Below are 18,514 nucleotides of genomic sequence, written 5' to 3'. Positions count from 1 at the left end.
CTTCACGCCATGATATGAGTGTATTGCCTATGTTTAGTAAACCTACCTTCACATGTAAACACTTACTTTTGACATATCCACTGTGCAAGATAACAGTAATTAATCAATCAACGTATTTCCTGTTGATCCTTTGATGTCTGGGAATGATCAGTTGATTTACAAAAAAAGTAAAGCAACTGACCATACATCTCTTGCTGGGCTGCCACGTGCGTATCACATAACTCACATTCCACCTCACTTCAAACCTGGATTTAGATTGAATAATTACCCCAGGTACAAGAAAGACCAAATTTGAACCTTTATAATCTGAGTGGTGCTACAACTAAGTATACATGTTATAAATTCATTAACTGAGCAGCAAGTGAATTACGACAAATACACAAGTGTAGGGTTATACCAGAAAATGTGGATGACAACAAGGGAGTAGTAATTGTATCATCCACGCAATCCGAAATCCGCAAATGCTTTCACTCAGGGATACTTTTTTATTATTAAACTGTAACCATCAGGGGTATTTCCAAATAACGACATCCGATGAGCTTTCGCCGTTATTTGTCTGTTTGTTTAGGCTGAAGAAATTAATTACCATGCGCCCTTTGTTGAAATCTTCATAGATCACGGGTAACCAATCAGTTTTCAAAAATGCGTAAGCTTATTTAGCTGTCCTTGCAGACTGGTAGCCCAGTCTCTTGTCACGCTCGGTTGCGTTAACGAGCAAATTGACTCACGGCAGCTGGAAAGCCCAAGCGGAAATCCAAAGGTCGTATTACCTGAAGAATCAACCTTCATTTGCGAAATATCTACTGCTCTCAAAATTAAAGTCAGAACTTTCTAACCAAGGATTACCAGTTGAAACAGGTCGATGGCTGAACATTCCCAGGGAAGACAGCCAGTGTCCACTCTGTGAATCTATCGCTATGGGAGATGAATTGCATTAGTTATTCCAATGTGAAGCTTTTCACCAACGGCGATATGAACTCTTAAATAAGCAATATCTTAAGTTTCCAAACATTTAAGAAAATTATGACCATTAACAGTGTAAGATATCTAAAAGGCCTATCTAAATTCCTTAACAATGTGTACAATACAATTGGTAAATTGTATTAGTGTCCACGTATCCTTTTTTTATTATTTTTGTTAAATTGTACATAATAAAAATTGTAGATAATTGTATGTCATGTTATTCTAAGAATAAATGAGTTTGAGTTTGAGTCCGACACCCGAGAAGAAGCCAGAGATTAGTGCCCCTTTGTGAATAGTTTACAATCATGTGTTTTAGGGTTAGCTGTGTTGGCTTAAACGTATTTTTATTTCAAAAGAAATCTGGATCGGTAAACAAGCAAAACTTGCTTATGTAATACCACTCCAGGTAACAACTTAACAACAGCTGGATATATATAAGAGAGTGATGAACATAAACATACAAAATGCACAAATGAAATACACGAAGCCAATACACTGAAGCAAGTGGTGTCTGTGAAATAAGGTAACGCAGTTTTCCTTTACTACGTGCATAAAATTAAGCTACTCAAACCTTTTGCTTTTGACAATGATGTCGTGAACTGATTTAAGAAGAGTCATGTTTGTAGAACTGCTTAACTACTGCCACGTAATATCATTTTTAGACCATACCCATGTGTGTAGAAATACACAGTGTTTCTGATATGATCGTATTTTTTGACAGTTATAGAAAAAGTGAATTGCATCTTCAAGGTGATATCCACAAGTGCAGTCTGGTATGTCTGATACATGTCGTCTAAACTTATCAGCGTTTAAGTCACTGCAGCCGAGCCTAAGGCGATAGTGGACAATTTGGCATGATCTATGAAAATATTTGAAGTCAAAATTATTAGTAATTGCATCAGAACGATTAATTAATGATTTGATTTCTTTTAATGAGCGAGCATTAGTTACTTCATCGGATAGAGGGTTCCGCAGGTTGATCATATCCAGAAGAAATTATTATTAAGCATAGGTCTGTGTTCTACATTTGATTGTTTGTATGTTGAATCTATTTCTAAGGTTATATTTGCTGTTATCAGAGAATTGAATATACACTTTTCAAATATTTTGGCTGAGCAACTTGTGAGTGCTACAGGTCTATAATTTGAGCATTCATGTTCATCGCTGACACTGACACCGCATCAGCCCAGCAGTGGACTTGACACAGTTATTTGCGCACCGATTATATAACTCCTACAGACAGGGTGGGGTGGTTGTTTAAAGCGAAACGGACGACCCCGTCTGTTATCTAATAAATGCTGTGCGGCGCCTTTGATCTTGCATCAAAACATACACCTTATAGTAGTAAACGACGATCAGGATGGCCTGGAAATAAACACAATTCTGTCTGCCCAGTGTATCCACAATTAACTAGAATGTTTCATATCCACAAATATATATATAGAAAATAGATATTTGCCCACAGCAAATATTCATTTGCTTAATTGCATCAGTATGGTTTATCAGAACATGTACAATGCTTTCTTACGCTTGGTGAGGCAGACTGAAATTGAACATTAGGATAACGTCAGCAGGGATAAAAGAGGTCATACCAAAGAACTTTAATTACTAGTGGAAAAGTCAGACATTCCGATCAACCACTACCAGGCCCGGCCGGATCACAAGGTTGACCAGATCAACACCCCAAAGGAACATCTCTACGCCAAACAAGGAGTCCCTTTCGTCATGGTGCACAAGAATGGGGGACAGGACATCGAGTACGACATCACAAACTACACAGACTTGTACTACTTCTTCCAGAGTAGTGGCGTACCGACCTCAAACCACTTCGTCGCCAATACCGCCGCCCTCCTTGCCAAGAGTCTCTACCAGAATCCCAACCCCCAGGATGAGAAGCTGACTAAGAGACTACTAGAAGGATACCGCCGCTAGACTTCTAGCCACACATGCTCGCCAGCCGACGCCGTGCCTTCCCACGCTTGCCCCCCACCCCCAGGCCCAAACTTTTCCATATTATTGAATATTCTTTTATCACCCACTCCCACCCAGCCAAACCCCAACCCCTTTAACTTTATTACAATAGGCTGTAAACTTATATTTTTTTCGGGGGGGGGGGGGGGGGTGCACTTCTTTATTTAATCATTACGCTTTTTACCCTAATAGTATAAGTGCTTCCCCGTGTGCGAGATAGGCTTAAGTCGGAAAGCGCACGTTAAATCTCCGAGGTACCTCTCTACCAGAACTTTATTTGCTGTTCTGGTCATACATAAATATATGTAAGTTACGTACATGGGGAGGCTAGATTATTTACAGCTAACAGCAATATAGTGCAAATATTATGTTCAATAAAAGAAAACGTTGATACATCTATAACACACTTTTTGTACTATTAAACAAACTGTGGACTTTTAAGACATTTTCGCTTATTGTAATAACATCTAGCTAACAAATCATGTCTATCTCTGAAATCCACAAGCATAGTTGCTGTCAAACCTAAAAAACATATTCAGGGAGGTCAGTTTTGACCTGCCAAGCACCTTAAAATGAGTTTATTTTTAAACTGTCAAAAGCGAGTGTCCCTTCAATACTAGTATATGGCTGGAAGCTGTTTCTCGGACTGTTATGAGTTATGATGTATTTTATGATATTACTGGGGAATGTTCAAATTAGTTAATGTCATTTAATCCAGCGTTCTAACTGTCAACTGTCTCAACAGGACCATAGGTTTGGTTATATATCTCCTCCCTGTCTCTATGTCTTAAGTTGTTAATCGGTAACTGCGGTCCAAATGTATCAACTTATTCATCTATTGTTGCAAACTTGACTGATTTAAACATATCTAATTGATCATGAACTACTCAGTCAGTCAAGCACCTGTATCAGAAATGTAAAACCAGCCATGTTTCATGTAGTCCCAATATCACTGAAAAATGCCGATGAAACGTGACATATAAATTTACTCACAGACAATTTATTTTTCGTGAGAGTGAAGCACAATTTTATTAAAGTTTTATTAACAATTTCATAAACTATAATAATATTAATATTAAAATTCATCATCACTTGCCAAGTTTATGAACATGTCCCCATTTGGGAGATGTCACATATAAACAGGGATTCGAACTAAGTTTAATCGTCTTTGACACTGAGGTTTATCCCCACTTTGCCAGCAAACTGCAGAAGATTAACAGTGAGTGAGCATCGTTTCTATGTTTATACAAGAAAAGATGTTATGCCAAAAACGCTCACAGTAGTTAGTGAGTAAACTCACGACATGTCATGACCTGGTTGAGTGACTTCCTCCAGTCAACGTGAAAGGATTACCCACAGAGAAAGAAAGGATTAGAGTCACCCATAAATCTTATCCTAACGTAGTATTCCAACTTCTAAATGCCTCCCAAAGAAGGATTAAAATCCTAAATATATCCTATCTACATGGTATAGGTTCTCACAACCTCTAATAATAAACTGTTACGTTTGGTATCCCCAGCAATACTCACTATGGTCATTGGGCAAATGTAAAAATCACAAACCCTAACGAGATTCTGTCTACATGGTCACACCCGGTGATTGTGAAGATCTCAAATTCTATCAACAGTCAGACAGCATGGCTGTTCATATTCATTTACAACATCCTCTTATAATTAGTATAAAAGTGTCCCACACAAAACCTTCTTTTATTTATTCTTTCAAAATACAAAACAGAAAGTGGGGTGTGGGGAAATGGGACATATTCCTACGTGAAATAATGAGACATTAGTAGTGGTGACGGCTATATCATAATTGTACTGTCTAAAGTATACATTTGGCGAACGAAAAACGTTATATTTGCAATCAAATGGAATGACTCGTGTGGGCAAATGAATATGTTCGCAAATCCACAAACAATCATTTTATTAATGGCGAACATTTACCAACCCGCGACAATCGTGTCAACACGGGGGTTCCCCTAGCAATAAACTTGCATCTAAATTCACTACTGTTCTACTGTCGGCTAGCCACAATGGCTAGACGGGACCCTAGTGGAATGGTTCATGCCATAAAAGTCTAACAACCGAACACTAATTAAGACGGGCCGACCTTGTATTTACGGTCTGGTGAACACAGCTCAATGGCCGCTCATTAACTCAAATTTCACATCTCACTGTTTTGTTTTATCTCACTATTCATTTGATAATTTTGTCAACTTCAACTGGAACCCGGTCCCGTGTTACACGCGTGGCACACGAGTGTGCAACGGGTTGCACACGCGATGCACACCCGTTGCACACCCGTGTGCAACGGGTGCTCACCCCGTGTGCAACCCGTTGAGCACCCGTGTCACATGCGTGTTACATGCGTTCTCAACGCGTGTTAGGGGAATGAACTTTTAGGCAGTAGTGTAGGTTAAAAAGCAAAAATAAGAAATACATTAATACCAGGTTTATGAAATGAATAATTAACCATGGTTGCCAGGAAGCAGGATATTTTTATAATTTCTCAGAAACTATATTTTAATGAGTTTCCTAAATGACCCCACAAGACATGTAATACTTTCCACATCACATGTGAAATAAGGAATTGATCAGGTTTCAGGAAATACATATATTTTAATTTATGTGCAACAGACAATAATAAATTAATTATTAGATTTTTTTTGCTGCCTACCTCACCACCAAACACCATCTCATTCACTTAAAAAAGACAACTTTCTCTTAAAAACAAGCCATCATCTGAGTATTTACAATGTCTGAGTAATGCTACATCACCCGTTATAGCATGAGTAATACATAGCGATAAACATGGCCATCCGAAAACGTATGATGTCCAAAAACCTACACACAGATGACTGGAATATTTTTTTTCACATCAAGGTAAACAACAAAAATAAAATTCCTCCCAACTCCCACTCTTGAATCATTGTGGCATAATTAGCAGTTTTTTTTCAAAATCAGGTACCTTTGGATTCTGTTGTGAAAAGTAAATCACCTGATGTAGTGTGTGCGTGCGTCGTGTGTGCGTGCATGACAGTTTAACATGAATATCCCCTTAATGCCAAGCATTAGGCAGGGTAACAACAAGTGCCATATTTTAATAATTTTTGGTATGATAAGGCTGGGGATCGAACCACCAAATTTACTCACTCTGGGCAGACGCTTTATCCACTACAATATGGAGGCGGCCTACTTTATACTTAATCATACAAATGCTGATAAGCCTGACTTACCTATATTTATCAGCTGGTCTTCAGGCCTGTGGTTACAACAACTACACAAATCCCCCAATCATGGTCCTAGCTATACCTGATACCTGTCCCTGTACAACAAGTACAACTAGTCTGGGATGAATGTTAACATGCAAAGACCCAGCCCTCAACACTCTGTCTGGCCTGGATGTCGGTACTAATGTGAAGCAGAGGCTTAGTGAATGAGGGGAAACTGTCAGTATATCAGACCATTAGTAAACACAGATGAAAGAGTGTCTGTCCCGTGTTTCAGGTTAATCTGGACATACTGAGAAAACATACAGAGAAAAACAATAACCCTGACTCATCCCTACCTCCACGTAAACAACACATAATGCACGACTCGTATTGATTGTGTAGTTACTATAGTAAATGTAGACTGTGCCAAATATATATTACAGACACTATGTTTGAACCCTGCCCTATGAGGATGTTCTGTACCTATTCTATTGTGTTCTATATGTATTGTTGGTTTACTATAGTAACAATAGCATTATGCAATTGTGAGTGAGTGAGTGAGTGAGTGAGTGAGTCTTTGAACAGCATTTCCGTTTCTAGTATGTCATAGTGTAGGAATGCCCAAGTTATGCTGGTCTTGACATATAAAAAAATCATGAATCCCTCACAAACCTAGATCTAACCACAATGAGGTTCCAGTAATGTTCAAACTCTATCACGTGTGTGTGTGTTTGTTGTTTAACGCCACACTCAGAAATATTCCAGGTATCTGACTGCGGTATGTAAATACACGTCTGGACCAGACAATCCAGTGATTGATATTGTGAGCAAAGATTTATGTGGTCGAGTATGATGCCACATGTCATCATGTCACCTCTTATGACCAGCATAGATACCTTGGGATCTTTTCTAAGCCACAATCACCAGAGGGGTCAAACTCCAGTCATACTAATCAGTTACCGAATCTTACTTGCTGTCATATCATCAGTGAGTTTCCATTCAGTATCTCTAACTACTTCAGCACTAGACTTGTTCAGTTTACATCCAGACCGTGTGTGAATGTTAATTTACTGAATACAATTAAAGCAGTTATATTATTTCTTAATGAGACCATATTGTTCCCATATTCATTAACCTGGAGATATACTACTTATAACAAGTAGGGGCAGTGGGCTAGCCGTGTGGTTAAATTGTTTGCTCATCACGCTTCAGACCCAGGTTTGATTCCCCACATGGGCACAATGTGTGAAGCCTATTTGTGGTGTCCCCTGACATGATATTGCTGGAATATTGCTAAAAGTGGAGTAAAACTCTACTCACTCACTTGCTTACAAGTGAAAGAACACCCACAACTGGAGTGAGTGAGTGAGTTGGGTTTAACGCCGCTTTTAACAGTATTCCAGTCATATTGCGGCGTGTCAGCTTTATGTGGGAGGAAAGCCCGAAGTGATGCAGGTCTATGACGTTTACCACTTTGGTGACACCCATGAGCACGGGTATGGTGCTGACAAACCTAGAAACATAATTGGGGCGAACCGGGATTTGAACCCACAATCATAGGTTTCTGGCGTGCCTAAGGGACGCAGCTCTGCACAGCAAATTGTGGCCCCTTAGACGACTGGGCCACCCGTGCTCCCCGCACAACTGGAATGCTTTGTGTTGCAATATGACCCACCAGCCATGACAGAATAAGTACAGTCTTATGAATAAAATGGGGTTTTCTTTAACTTCTTTTGAATAGTATATATTAGCACTGAGCTTTAATACAGGTAAAACTATCCTCACTATCATGGTAAACAGTTTGTATCATCAATCAGGTCAGGTAGAAGATAATCAGTGAAGATAAAATAAATACCTTTACTAATCCACCTGAAAGATAGCCCTACCTCATCATCTACACACACAGATATGGGCCGTTAGGATCACATTGTTGCATCTTGATAAACCTGTGTATGGAGGAAAATCGTTGCTTGCAGCTACCCCAGCAGTGTTCGAAAAGGAGGCCCTGGGTCCTTAGGCAGACCAACTCATAGTCTAAGAAATCTTTTATAACAAAATATAGTTTTCGCCTCAATTGTTTTTCTTGATACTGATGTGGAACAGAGCTGGGCCCATTCTACAAAGTGTTCTTAGCCCCAACTCCCATACTTTAACGAAAGCTTACGATCATCCATTGTAGCAATCACTTTGTGGAATGCATCTTCCCGACTTTAAAAGTCCAGTTTCCACCCTTGCCGACTTGGCTGGAATTACTGGGCTCGATTGTAACACCAGCAGTGGTTGTTACGAGTTAAGTCCCTTCTATTCCTCTCCTATGGACCAATCAGATTCCACCTCACGTATCACTTGCATTTGCTTCAAACAAAATGGCGGCGCCCAGTCAAGACAATCTTATCGACAATCAGGTACATCAAATCACGTGAGCACCTTGATTAAAAACTTGAAAAGATTTGTAAAACATCTGTTGACGAGTTGGTGGTGCAGATGCTGTGCAAATCCTGCAATCGACCGAAATCTGCAAAACAGTTTACGAATCGGATTTCGAATTCGGTGAGTGATTTTGATTGGACTATGCATTGACTCGTTAGTCCAGCCAAAATCTAACTCCATAATACCAGTCTAATTCGGCAAGGGTGGAAACTGGACTTTTATAGTCGGTTAACTCTCTTGCTTCGGGAAGAGGTGTGGACTGGGGCCCTGAATGGTTTTGTTTTCATAAAATACAGATATTCACAGTCATGGTGCAGGACTATAGTCCTTGGGGATTGTTGCTTACTGCATCTCAAACTAGGTCAGTAGTGCTTTGAATACTACATTTGCACATATATCTTTTTCAGTTCGTGGTCAGGTACATGCTTGTTATGTACATCCAGCACCATGGCGCGAGTTCAAGATGCACACAAATCTATATCCAGCAACTTGCAGTCACCTGCCTGCCAATCCTTTCTAGCTCCAATTGTAACCATGTGATCAAAACTCAATGATGATGTTTATCGCTAGCAAAATGGTTATTTCTTGAAAGCACAGTTTGCAATTTTCATCATTACTGTAATATTGCTTGTAATAGGAATGCTTGTTTTAACTAATTAAGCACACATGCAACTATCTTCGTTAATTGATATTAATATATATTTCGTATTTCTCTATCAAGTGGCCAGGACCATACATGGATTGGGTAGTCAGGCACGGGTGGCCCAGTCGTCTAAGGTGCCGCGATTCGCTGTGCAGGGTTGCGTCCCTTGGGCACGCCAGAAACCTATGATTGTGGGTTCGAATCCTGGTTCGCCCCGATTATGTTTCTAGGTTTGTCAGCACCATACCCGTGCTCGTGGGTTTCACCGAAGTGGTAAACGTCTGAGGCCTGCATCACTTTGGGCGTTCCTCCCACATTAAGCTGACACGCCGTGATATAACTGGAATACTGTTAAAAGCGGCATTAAACCCAACTCACTCACTAATACAGGCCAGTATCATATAGCTGGGATATTGCTGGCTCCCATGTTAGACAACAAACAAGTTCAGTTAACCCCAAGCTGTCTAACACTAAGACTACAGACTGTGATAATTACAAACATGTAGATATCAAGATGGCCAACACGATAAATACAACAGTTATTCATTCACAACATAAAAGTCACTCTGTAAGGCAAAATGACCTTCAAAGGCCAAACAGTTCATATCAAGGTCAGCATCACGTTTATCGCGATATATTGGTAATTAATGATCTCGGCATCTGGGACTGATGCGGCAGTCGTGTATTTTATTGACATGGATAAGAAATACATTGAAAATGACAGACATCTGCCCAAGTTTCACTTGTTAATTAGCGGACCTGTAGGGGGTATCCGGCGGTAAATACTTCGGCGGTTCTATTGCCCGATAATTGCCGAACACACACGAACCTCCCTCCTAATATATTGAACACAACATCGTCTTGGATATATGGAAATAATTGCTGTTTCTGAAATTAACGTGTGAAAGCTCGGGGAGAAGGTGCCGAAGTTTATAGTGTCACTACACAGACATAGTGGGCACTTAAAGATTTTCCAAGTATTTTGGAAACGTTTAGGTGGTATTTAAGCACCGTAAAATAGCAATTAATACTGGCCTACCTGTCTGTTCCTGTCAGCCTCCCTGTCGTAACTTTTCATGGCATCTAAAAAGTACTTGTCCACAGAATTAGAAAAAAACGATCACATAAGACCCTAAAAGAATAAAAAATGTTTCAACATATTTTTTTTGATGGAGGGATAAGATATTTACATTTTACGAAATATTTTGTTGCTAAAAACTTTTAAGAAACCAGTTTCTACGCATAACCGTTAATTGATTGCTTATTCTCTCATAATTTATAATTAACATTTGTTAATACTTTTTGAAGATACACTACGTCACACAAGTAGTTTTGACTTGCAGGATTCATTTGACGCTGACATACTGGCTATGAAAAGACAAACTAGAGGTTGATAATATGAGCATTGCTCAATGCTATATCATGTCACAATGGTCTGTCAAATGTGACTCAAAATGAACCGTGAGTCTAGAGACGTGAGTCTTGAAGAGGCCAACATACAGACTCCAGAATTCAAATTCAATTCAAATTAATAAGTTGCTTTCAAATTGCATTCCCCCTCCTCCAATCTTCTATATTCCCCAACAGTCAAGACAAGACCCTGGCTCACTTTCAAAACAGCGAGGGGTCCAACGGTCAAGACAAGACCCTGGCTCACTTTCAAAACAGGACAGCGAGGGGTCCAACGGTCAAGAAAAGACCCTGGCTCACTTTCAAAACAGAACAGCGAGGGGTCCAACGGTCAAGACAAGATCCTGGCTCACTTTCAAAACAGAACAGCGAGGGGTCCAACGGTCAAGACAAGACCCTGGCTCACTTTCAAAACAGGACAGCGAGGGGTCCAACGGTCAAGACAAGATCCTGGCTCACTTTCAAAACAGAACAGCGAGGGGTCCAACGGTCAAGACAAGACCCTGGCTCACTTTCAAAACAGGACAGCAAGGGGTCCAACGATCAAGACAGGACCCTGGCTCACTTTCAAAACAGGACAGCGAGGGGTCCAACGGTCAAGACAAGACCCTGGCTCACTTTCAAAACAGGACAGCGAGGGGTCCAACGGTCAAGACAAGACCCTGGCTCACTTTCAAAACAGAGCCGGTGGGGCCCAACGGTCAAGACAAGACCCTGGCTCACTTTCAAAACAGCGAGGGGTCCAACGGTCAAGACAAGACCCTGGCTCACTTTCAAAACAGGACAGAGAGGGGTCCAACGGTCAAGACAAGACCCTGGCTCACTTTCAAAACAGGACAGAGAGGGGTCCAACGGTCAAGACAAGACCCTGGCTCACTTTCAAAACAGGACAGCGAGGGGTCCAACGGTCAAGACAAGACCCTGGCTCACTTTCAAAACAGGACAGAGAGGGGTCCAACGGTCAAGACAAGACCCTGGCTCACTTTCAAAACAGGACAGAGAGGGGTCCAACGGTCAAGACAAGACCCTGGCTCACTTTCAAAACAGGACAGAGAGGGGTCCAACGGTCAAGACAAGACCCTGGCTCACTTTCAAAACAGAACAGCGAGGGGTCCAACGGTCAAGACAAGATCCTGGCTCACTTTCAAAACAGAACAGCGAGGGGTCCAACGGTCAAGACAAGACCCTGGCTCACTTTCAAAACAGAACAGCGAGGGGTCCAACGGTCAAGACAAGATCCTGGCTCACTTTCAAAACAGAACAGCGAGGGGTCCAACGGTCAAGACAAGACCCTGGCTCACTTTCAAAACAGGACAGCAAGGGGTCCAACGATCAAGACAGGACCCTGGCTCACTTTCAAAACAGGACAGCGAGGGGTCCAACGGTCAAGACAAGACCCTGGCTCACTTTCAAAACAGGACAGCGAGGGGTCCAACGGTCAAGACAAGACCCTGGCTCACTTTCAAAACAGAGCCGGTGGGGCCCAACGGTCAAGACAAGACCCTGGCTCACTTTCAAAACAGCGAGGGGTCCAACGGTCAAGACAAGATCCTGGCTCACTTTCAAAACAGAGCCGGGTGGGGTCCAACGGTCAAGACAAGACCCTGGCTCACTTTCAAAACAGGACAGAGAGGGGTCCAACGGTCAAGACAAGACCCTGGCTCACTTTCAAAACAGGACAGAGAGGGGTCCAACGGTCAAGACAAGACCCTGGCTCACTTTCAAAACAGAGCCGGGTGGGGTCCAACGGTCAAGACAAGATCCTGGCTCACTTTCAAAACAGAGCCGGGTGGGGTCCAACGGTCAAGACAAGACCCTGGCTCACTTTCAAAACAGGACAGAGAGGGGTCCAACGGTCAAGACAAGACCCTGGCTCACTTTCAAAACAGGACAGAGAGGGGTCCAACGGTCAAGACAAGACCCTGGCTCACTTTCAAAACAGAGCCGGTGGGGCCCAACGGTCAAGACAAGATCCTGGCTCACTTTCAAAACAGAGCCGGTGGGGCCCAACGGTCAAGACAAGACCCTGGCTCACTTTCAAAACAGCGAGGGGTCCAACGGTCAAGACAAGATCCTGGCTCACTTTCAAAACAGAGCCGGGTGGGGTCCAACGGTCAAGACAAGACCCTGGCTCACTTTCAAAACAGGACAGAGAGGGGTCCAACGGTCAAGACAAGACCCTGGCTCACTTTCAAAACAGAACAGCGAGGGGTCCAACGGTCAAGACAAGATCCTGGCTCACTTTCAAAACAGAGCCGGGTGGGGTCCAACGGTCAAGACAAGACCCTGGCTCACTTTCAAAAACAGGACAGAGAGGGGTCCAACGGTCAAGACAAGACCCTGGCTCACTTTCAAAACAGAACTGCGAAGGGTCCAACGGTCAAGACAAGATCCTGGCTCACATAAAATATAAAATATTGTAATTATAGTGGCTGAGAGGGGCCATCGCCATTTCGCCCTGAAATAGCCACGTGATATCGCGACAGAGCGATAGTACGATACGTCATTACCCCCTAGAGAAGGCTGTCTGGTTCCCACAGGTCTTTGCGTGTGTCCGTCCATTAATCCAAGTTCTACATGTTCAATATCCAGGCAAGGTATGGCTTTGTGTGGGAATAGGATGAAGGCCATTTATAAATGATCCCATTAATCGAAATGTCAGAATAATTTGTAATGCATCCATGGATAGGATATAGGAATATCTGATTAAGCAATGGCATATGGAATTCAATATGATAACTGCCAACATCAGTGGCCTCACAGACTGCATCAAGAACTGCAGCGACAAAACGTTTGTGTACATTGCGACATCTACGACGGCGATAACACGTTAGTGTGCATTGTGACATCTCCGACGGCAATAAAACGTAAGTGTACATTGTGACATCTACGACGGCAATAAAACGTTAGAGTACATTGCGACATCCACGACGACGATAAAACATTTGTGTACATTGCGCCATCCACGATGGCGATGAAACGTAAGTGTACATTGTGACATCTACGACGGCAATAAAACGTTAATGTACATTGCGACATCCACGACGACGATAAAACATTTGTGTACATTGCGCAATCCACGACGGCGATGAAACGTTAGTGTTCATTGTGACATCTACAACGGCAATAAAACGTAAGTGTACATTGTGACATCTACGACGGCAATATAACGTTAGTGTACATTGCGACATCCACGACGACGATAAAAGATTCGTGTACAGACATCCACGACGACAAATCCACAATGGTCAAGTCTGACCTCATTGAACATCACAACTATAAGTACATGTATATACATTTCCATTATAAACTATTAGATCATTGTCAAAACTATCCACATGTCACCACCATGAACGTCAATAACATCTACGGCCACGACAATGGCTAACAACAAATCCATAAAATCAATACTGCCAATGAAAATTTAGGTACACTTTCATCTTTGAAGTTACCGAAATAGGTTTTATTCCAATAATCCAATAATTGTCTTCTGTATATTTTATCATATACGCCATAGTCTAGACAAACAGGACTAGCCAATTGTTCCACACAATCACTGTGGAATAAATATACCTTAACAAAAACGAGTCTAGCAAGCAAGACGTGCCTATGTTACCATCGATCAATCGGCATCAGAAAAAAGGCCTTAAAAAATAAATAACTGCTTGATAAAATAAATCAGACTAAATGTCAATATTACTTGAATCCAAGAATAATTATCAGTGGGTATACAAACAAATATGTATTTCTTAGATTTTAAAGAAAACAGGGACAATGAATATTTCCATCATACATATTTCGTCTTCAGATTAATACTCTATTTTACATTATTAAGATAAGCTTTCAATCACCACTCTAACGATTCCTAAAATAAAGCGTACAAACGCAAAAACAATCATTTTTGCAAATATATAAATTTAAAATACTGATCAATGAAATTCTTAAAGTTTATTTCTCTGCTATAAGTATGTTTATGAGATTGTTTAAAGAAACCAGTTAGTGAGAGAATATCCCAAATTCCATAACCCGAACCCTGTATTTGTAAACACAGTGTCAAACAACGCACGTGTATATATGCATGTGTCAAAATAACGAGAAAATAAGATCTCAGTACTCACTGCACTGGTCTAACTCCACAGTCCCTTAAGATATGCTCTACCAGCGAGATCAACCTCGCTCTATATAAATGAATAATAAACAAACAAAGATCGGAGCAACGACAGTTAAGTAGAAAATATTTTGAGAAAAATGTTACCTTAATGTCCGCCTCCATTTTTTTCTGTTTTGAAGTGGAAATGTAAGACGCTACGCAAGCCATGTGAACGTGGCCACCGACAACCATATAGTGAAGAGCATGAAGGCAACCGCTACACGCCGATCTGTGACCCCTTGACCCCGTTATAAGCGTGATTCTTGAGCAACAGCTTTCTCTGTTGTGTTCCGTGGAACGCAGGTTGAATGGGTGGCACGTGTTTCACAATGTGGCGGAAATGTTTTGTAATTTGAATTTTAAACATTTCCGTTGTCTTCTCCCTTCCATTCAAACACCGTCTTCCTCTTAACGCACATCAGTTCGGTGGACATGTTGCTTCACCCAAAGACGCATATATAGTTGTACGTCTTTGCTTTGTCGTTGTCGGCAATACGACTACTACTACTACTACTTAGGGCACGGGTGGCCCAGTCGTCTAGGGCGCCGCGATACGCTGTGCAGAGTTGCTTCCCTTGGGAGCGCCAGAAACCTATGACGGTTTTCGAATCCCGCTTTGCCCTGATTATGTTTCTAGGTTTGTCAGCACCATACCTGTGCTCGTGGGTTTCACCAAAGTGGTAAACGTGTAGGACCTGCATCACTTCGGGCTTTTCTCCCACATTGAGCTGACACGCCGTAATAAAACTGGAATACTGTTCAAAGCGGTTCACTCACTCACTCGTTAGCCGTTACGTATCTGTTTCATATACCGGTATTATTTCCAGTATATAAACGCATTTATAGGATCACATACTGCATCTGCTCTGAAACGTGATGTCTCAAGAGACATACAAGAGCGTATTCAAAATCTCACACACTGTATGTAAACCATTTTTAATTTTACTTTGACCAAGAACTCAATATGTTATAACGGTAGGCGCATACAAAATGTCATTGTATACTATGTAAAAAATGGGGTGGCGTGGGGGGTGGCCATCCCCGGGGCGCCCGCTCCTCAAACCCCCACTCCCCAACCACCGTCAAGATCCGACCCTGAGTCTAGTTTCCTTGACTCCACATGAAACAACAGAGGATGAAAAGTTTTATCGAAAAATATAAATAACAATAATTTTAAAGACATGTTTTCACAGACTAGGAGTTAGTCCACGTATGTATGCGGTTTCGCATAGCGTTCTCTGGAATCAACAGCCGTAAATCCAGGCTTGCGTTGCAAATCAGAGAATGATTATTTAGAGGAAGTACAGCACGACTTATCGAGCATCCTGCTCGTTCTAATTTGACCGCATGCTTATAAGACAGAAACAATACACCAGAGTCCGGTGACGGAGAGATAGAGTGGCGAGATATACATTGACCGTTTCCAATTGTTTTAATTAACGAAGGCATTAATGCCAGAAACGGAGGTGATTTATGTATTTAATTACCCGCACTATGAACGGCGATTGTGAAACTTTAACGACACCAACATAATTACTTCACTAAATTTAACTGAAACTAAAATAAAATGCTCGCTGCTTTCTTCTATACAATCACCTCGATATAACGCCATTGTGCCTTGTCCACGCGCAATTAGTGTGCGGTGGTACCCCATCGAAATTTTGTGCATCTCGATATAAAGCCATTGTGCCTTGTCTTTCCGCTACAATGTGTGCAGTGACAAAACAGCGATAATTTGTTCTCCTTTATATAGTATGCCATTGTGCCTTGTCTATGCTCCACCATGTTGTTTGTCGGCTCAGAGTCTGAGTAGGGTACCCATGTTAAACTGTAGACTAACATATAGTCTCTGAAATGAACATATCGTACAGAAAAAACAGTTGCTCAGTTATCTTAATAAAAATATAATAAAAGGGGAGCCCAGTGATTCTCTTCATTTCCTGATACTGCAGTAATCTAGACTTGCCAAACATTATAGACTTGCATGGGCTGTAGTTGATATATTTGTATCAGGGTCTGTAAGACAGACTAGTTAAACTGCGGCATGGTATCTCAGTAGAGCGCGAGCGAGTTGGGTTTAACGCCGCTTTTAACAGTATTACAGTTATTTCCGGCATGTCAGCTTAATGTGGGAGGAAAGACCGAAGTGATGCAGGTCTCAGACGTTTACCACTTCGGTAAAACCCACAAGCACGGGTATGGTGCTGACAAACCTAGAAACATAATCAGGGCGAACCGGGATTCGAACCCACCGTCAAAGGTTTCTGGCGTGCTCAAGGAACGCAACTCTGTACAGCGAATTGCGGCGGCTTAGACGATTGGGCTGCCCCGTTTCTCATTGGGCTTGCACTAAATCGTCCGGACTAGTACATGCACGCGCACGCAAGCACGCACACACACACACGACGCTATGTGAGTGCATTAATCTCGAATTCCACGTTAAAACCCAGTTTACCTCACCTCACCCAAGTTCGGTTTAGTAGAAAACACTTGAGGACAGGAAATCGAGATCACTGTGTAACAAAGTAGATAAGCGAGTCAATTCGTACACCGCTTTCAGAAATATATCTGCCATATCACACTAGAATAGGCTACACACCTTGAGGGGAATCGAACCCAGGCCTTTGACGTGGCACTAGAGGCTACCCCACTGCCCCGAAATAACAAAGTATTATGCATTCATATTCTCTTCAAAACGAGTTTAAAATTAAACTATCAAATTTCATTAACTATTGAATTCAAATACAGGCATTTCTAATACCGTACTTCCTCGATTAAAAGCCTGAGCGTATATTTTGTCCCAGACACTCTTTACCCCCGGCGTTGAATCGCAAAGACAATAATGGCGAGAATTCCGTGCATAAAAACTACCCGGCGTTTAATCGAGGTCCGGCGTTTAATCGAGACACGGTGTTTATTCAAGTATCGGCGTTTAATCAAGTTAATACAGTATGTAGCGCAGATGCTTTTGACCTTGATGTATTAGTATAAGTGCGTGTTATGCATGTCGATAAGGTTTTCATTGGTTCTGTATTATTCATACACAGGCGCCCCGTCATACATAGCCATGTCGGGAATCAAGGCCCCTGTGCGCGCATGTAGTTTTGATATAAAACACTGCATGGACACACCGTCCATATAATTATGGGACGCACGTTCCAGTTCAGAACGAGGTCAGCCAATCAAAACAGCGTAAAAAGTTTCGCACGCGCGACACTTGCGTTTAAACAGACGACTGTGTGTCGTGTGACTTGAAGTGGATATGCTCTGTTTCAATATTCCGGCTACAGGACAGCTGTATGTAAATAATCGAGTCTGGACAAGACAATCCAGTGAATGACATCATGAGCATCGATCAACGTAATTTGGATATGAACCACCTGCATACAGCCAGCGAGCCTGACCACTCGATCCTGTTAGTCGCCTCTTAGGACAAGCATGGGTTTCGGAAGACCATTTCTAACCCGGATCTTCATGGACAGAGGCTATGCCGAGTAATTCATCAGAATGTATTCTATGGACACCTGAAGAGTTGTATTTCCTATGTATATTTCACATACATGTGCCAACAACGACATCAAGGCTCATTCCGCCATCTTGGACAACGAAATTACAAAAGGTACGTGAAATAGTTCATTTCTCTTCTAACGTGTAACACTCATATATTGGACGCAATCTTCATTGATTGAGAAATTAAACACGTTCATTCACGAGTATGAATAAAACTTCAAGATGT

At 41.7% G+C, this 18,514-nt stretch overlaps 2 protein-coding genes across 2 annotated transcripts in view; one reads left to right on the top strand and one right to left on the bottom strand.

Annotated features, from left to right (window-relative positions):
- Positions 1-14,939, bottom strand: part of LOC139456522 (septin-4-like) — a 119,588-nt gene extending 104,649 nt beyond the window's left edge. The window contains exon 1 of the mRNA XM_071238285.1: positions 14,884-14,939. The gene's annotated coding sequence lies outside the window, so the exon portion shown is untranslated. The remainder of the gene's footprint in view (positions 1-14,883) is intronic.
- Positions 8,512-13,034, top strand: LOC139455109 (S-antigen protein-like). Its single transcript, XM_071236678.1, has 2 exons — positions 8,512-8,550; positions 10,806-13,034. The coding sequence occupies exons 1-2, from the start codon at positions 8,512-8,514 to the stop codon at positions 13,032-13,034; spliced, it is 2,268 nt and encodes a 755-aa protein (XP_071092779.1).
- Positions 14,940-18,514: the final 3,575 nt, after the last annotated feature.

The sequence above is a fragment of the Haliotis cracherodii genome, unplaced genomic scaffold, assembly GCF_022045235.1.
Source record: "Haliotis cracherodii isolate W230 unplaced genomic scaffold, xgHalCrac1.p SCAF_11, whole genome shotgun sequence".
NCBI lineage: Eukaryota > Metazoa > Mollusca > Gastropoda > Lepetellida > Haliotidae > Haliotis > Haliotis cracherodii.
This window is presented reverse-complemented; position numbering and strand designations above follow the sequence as displayed.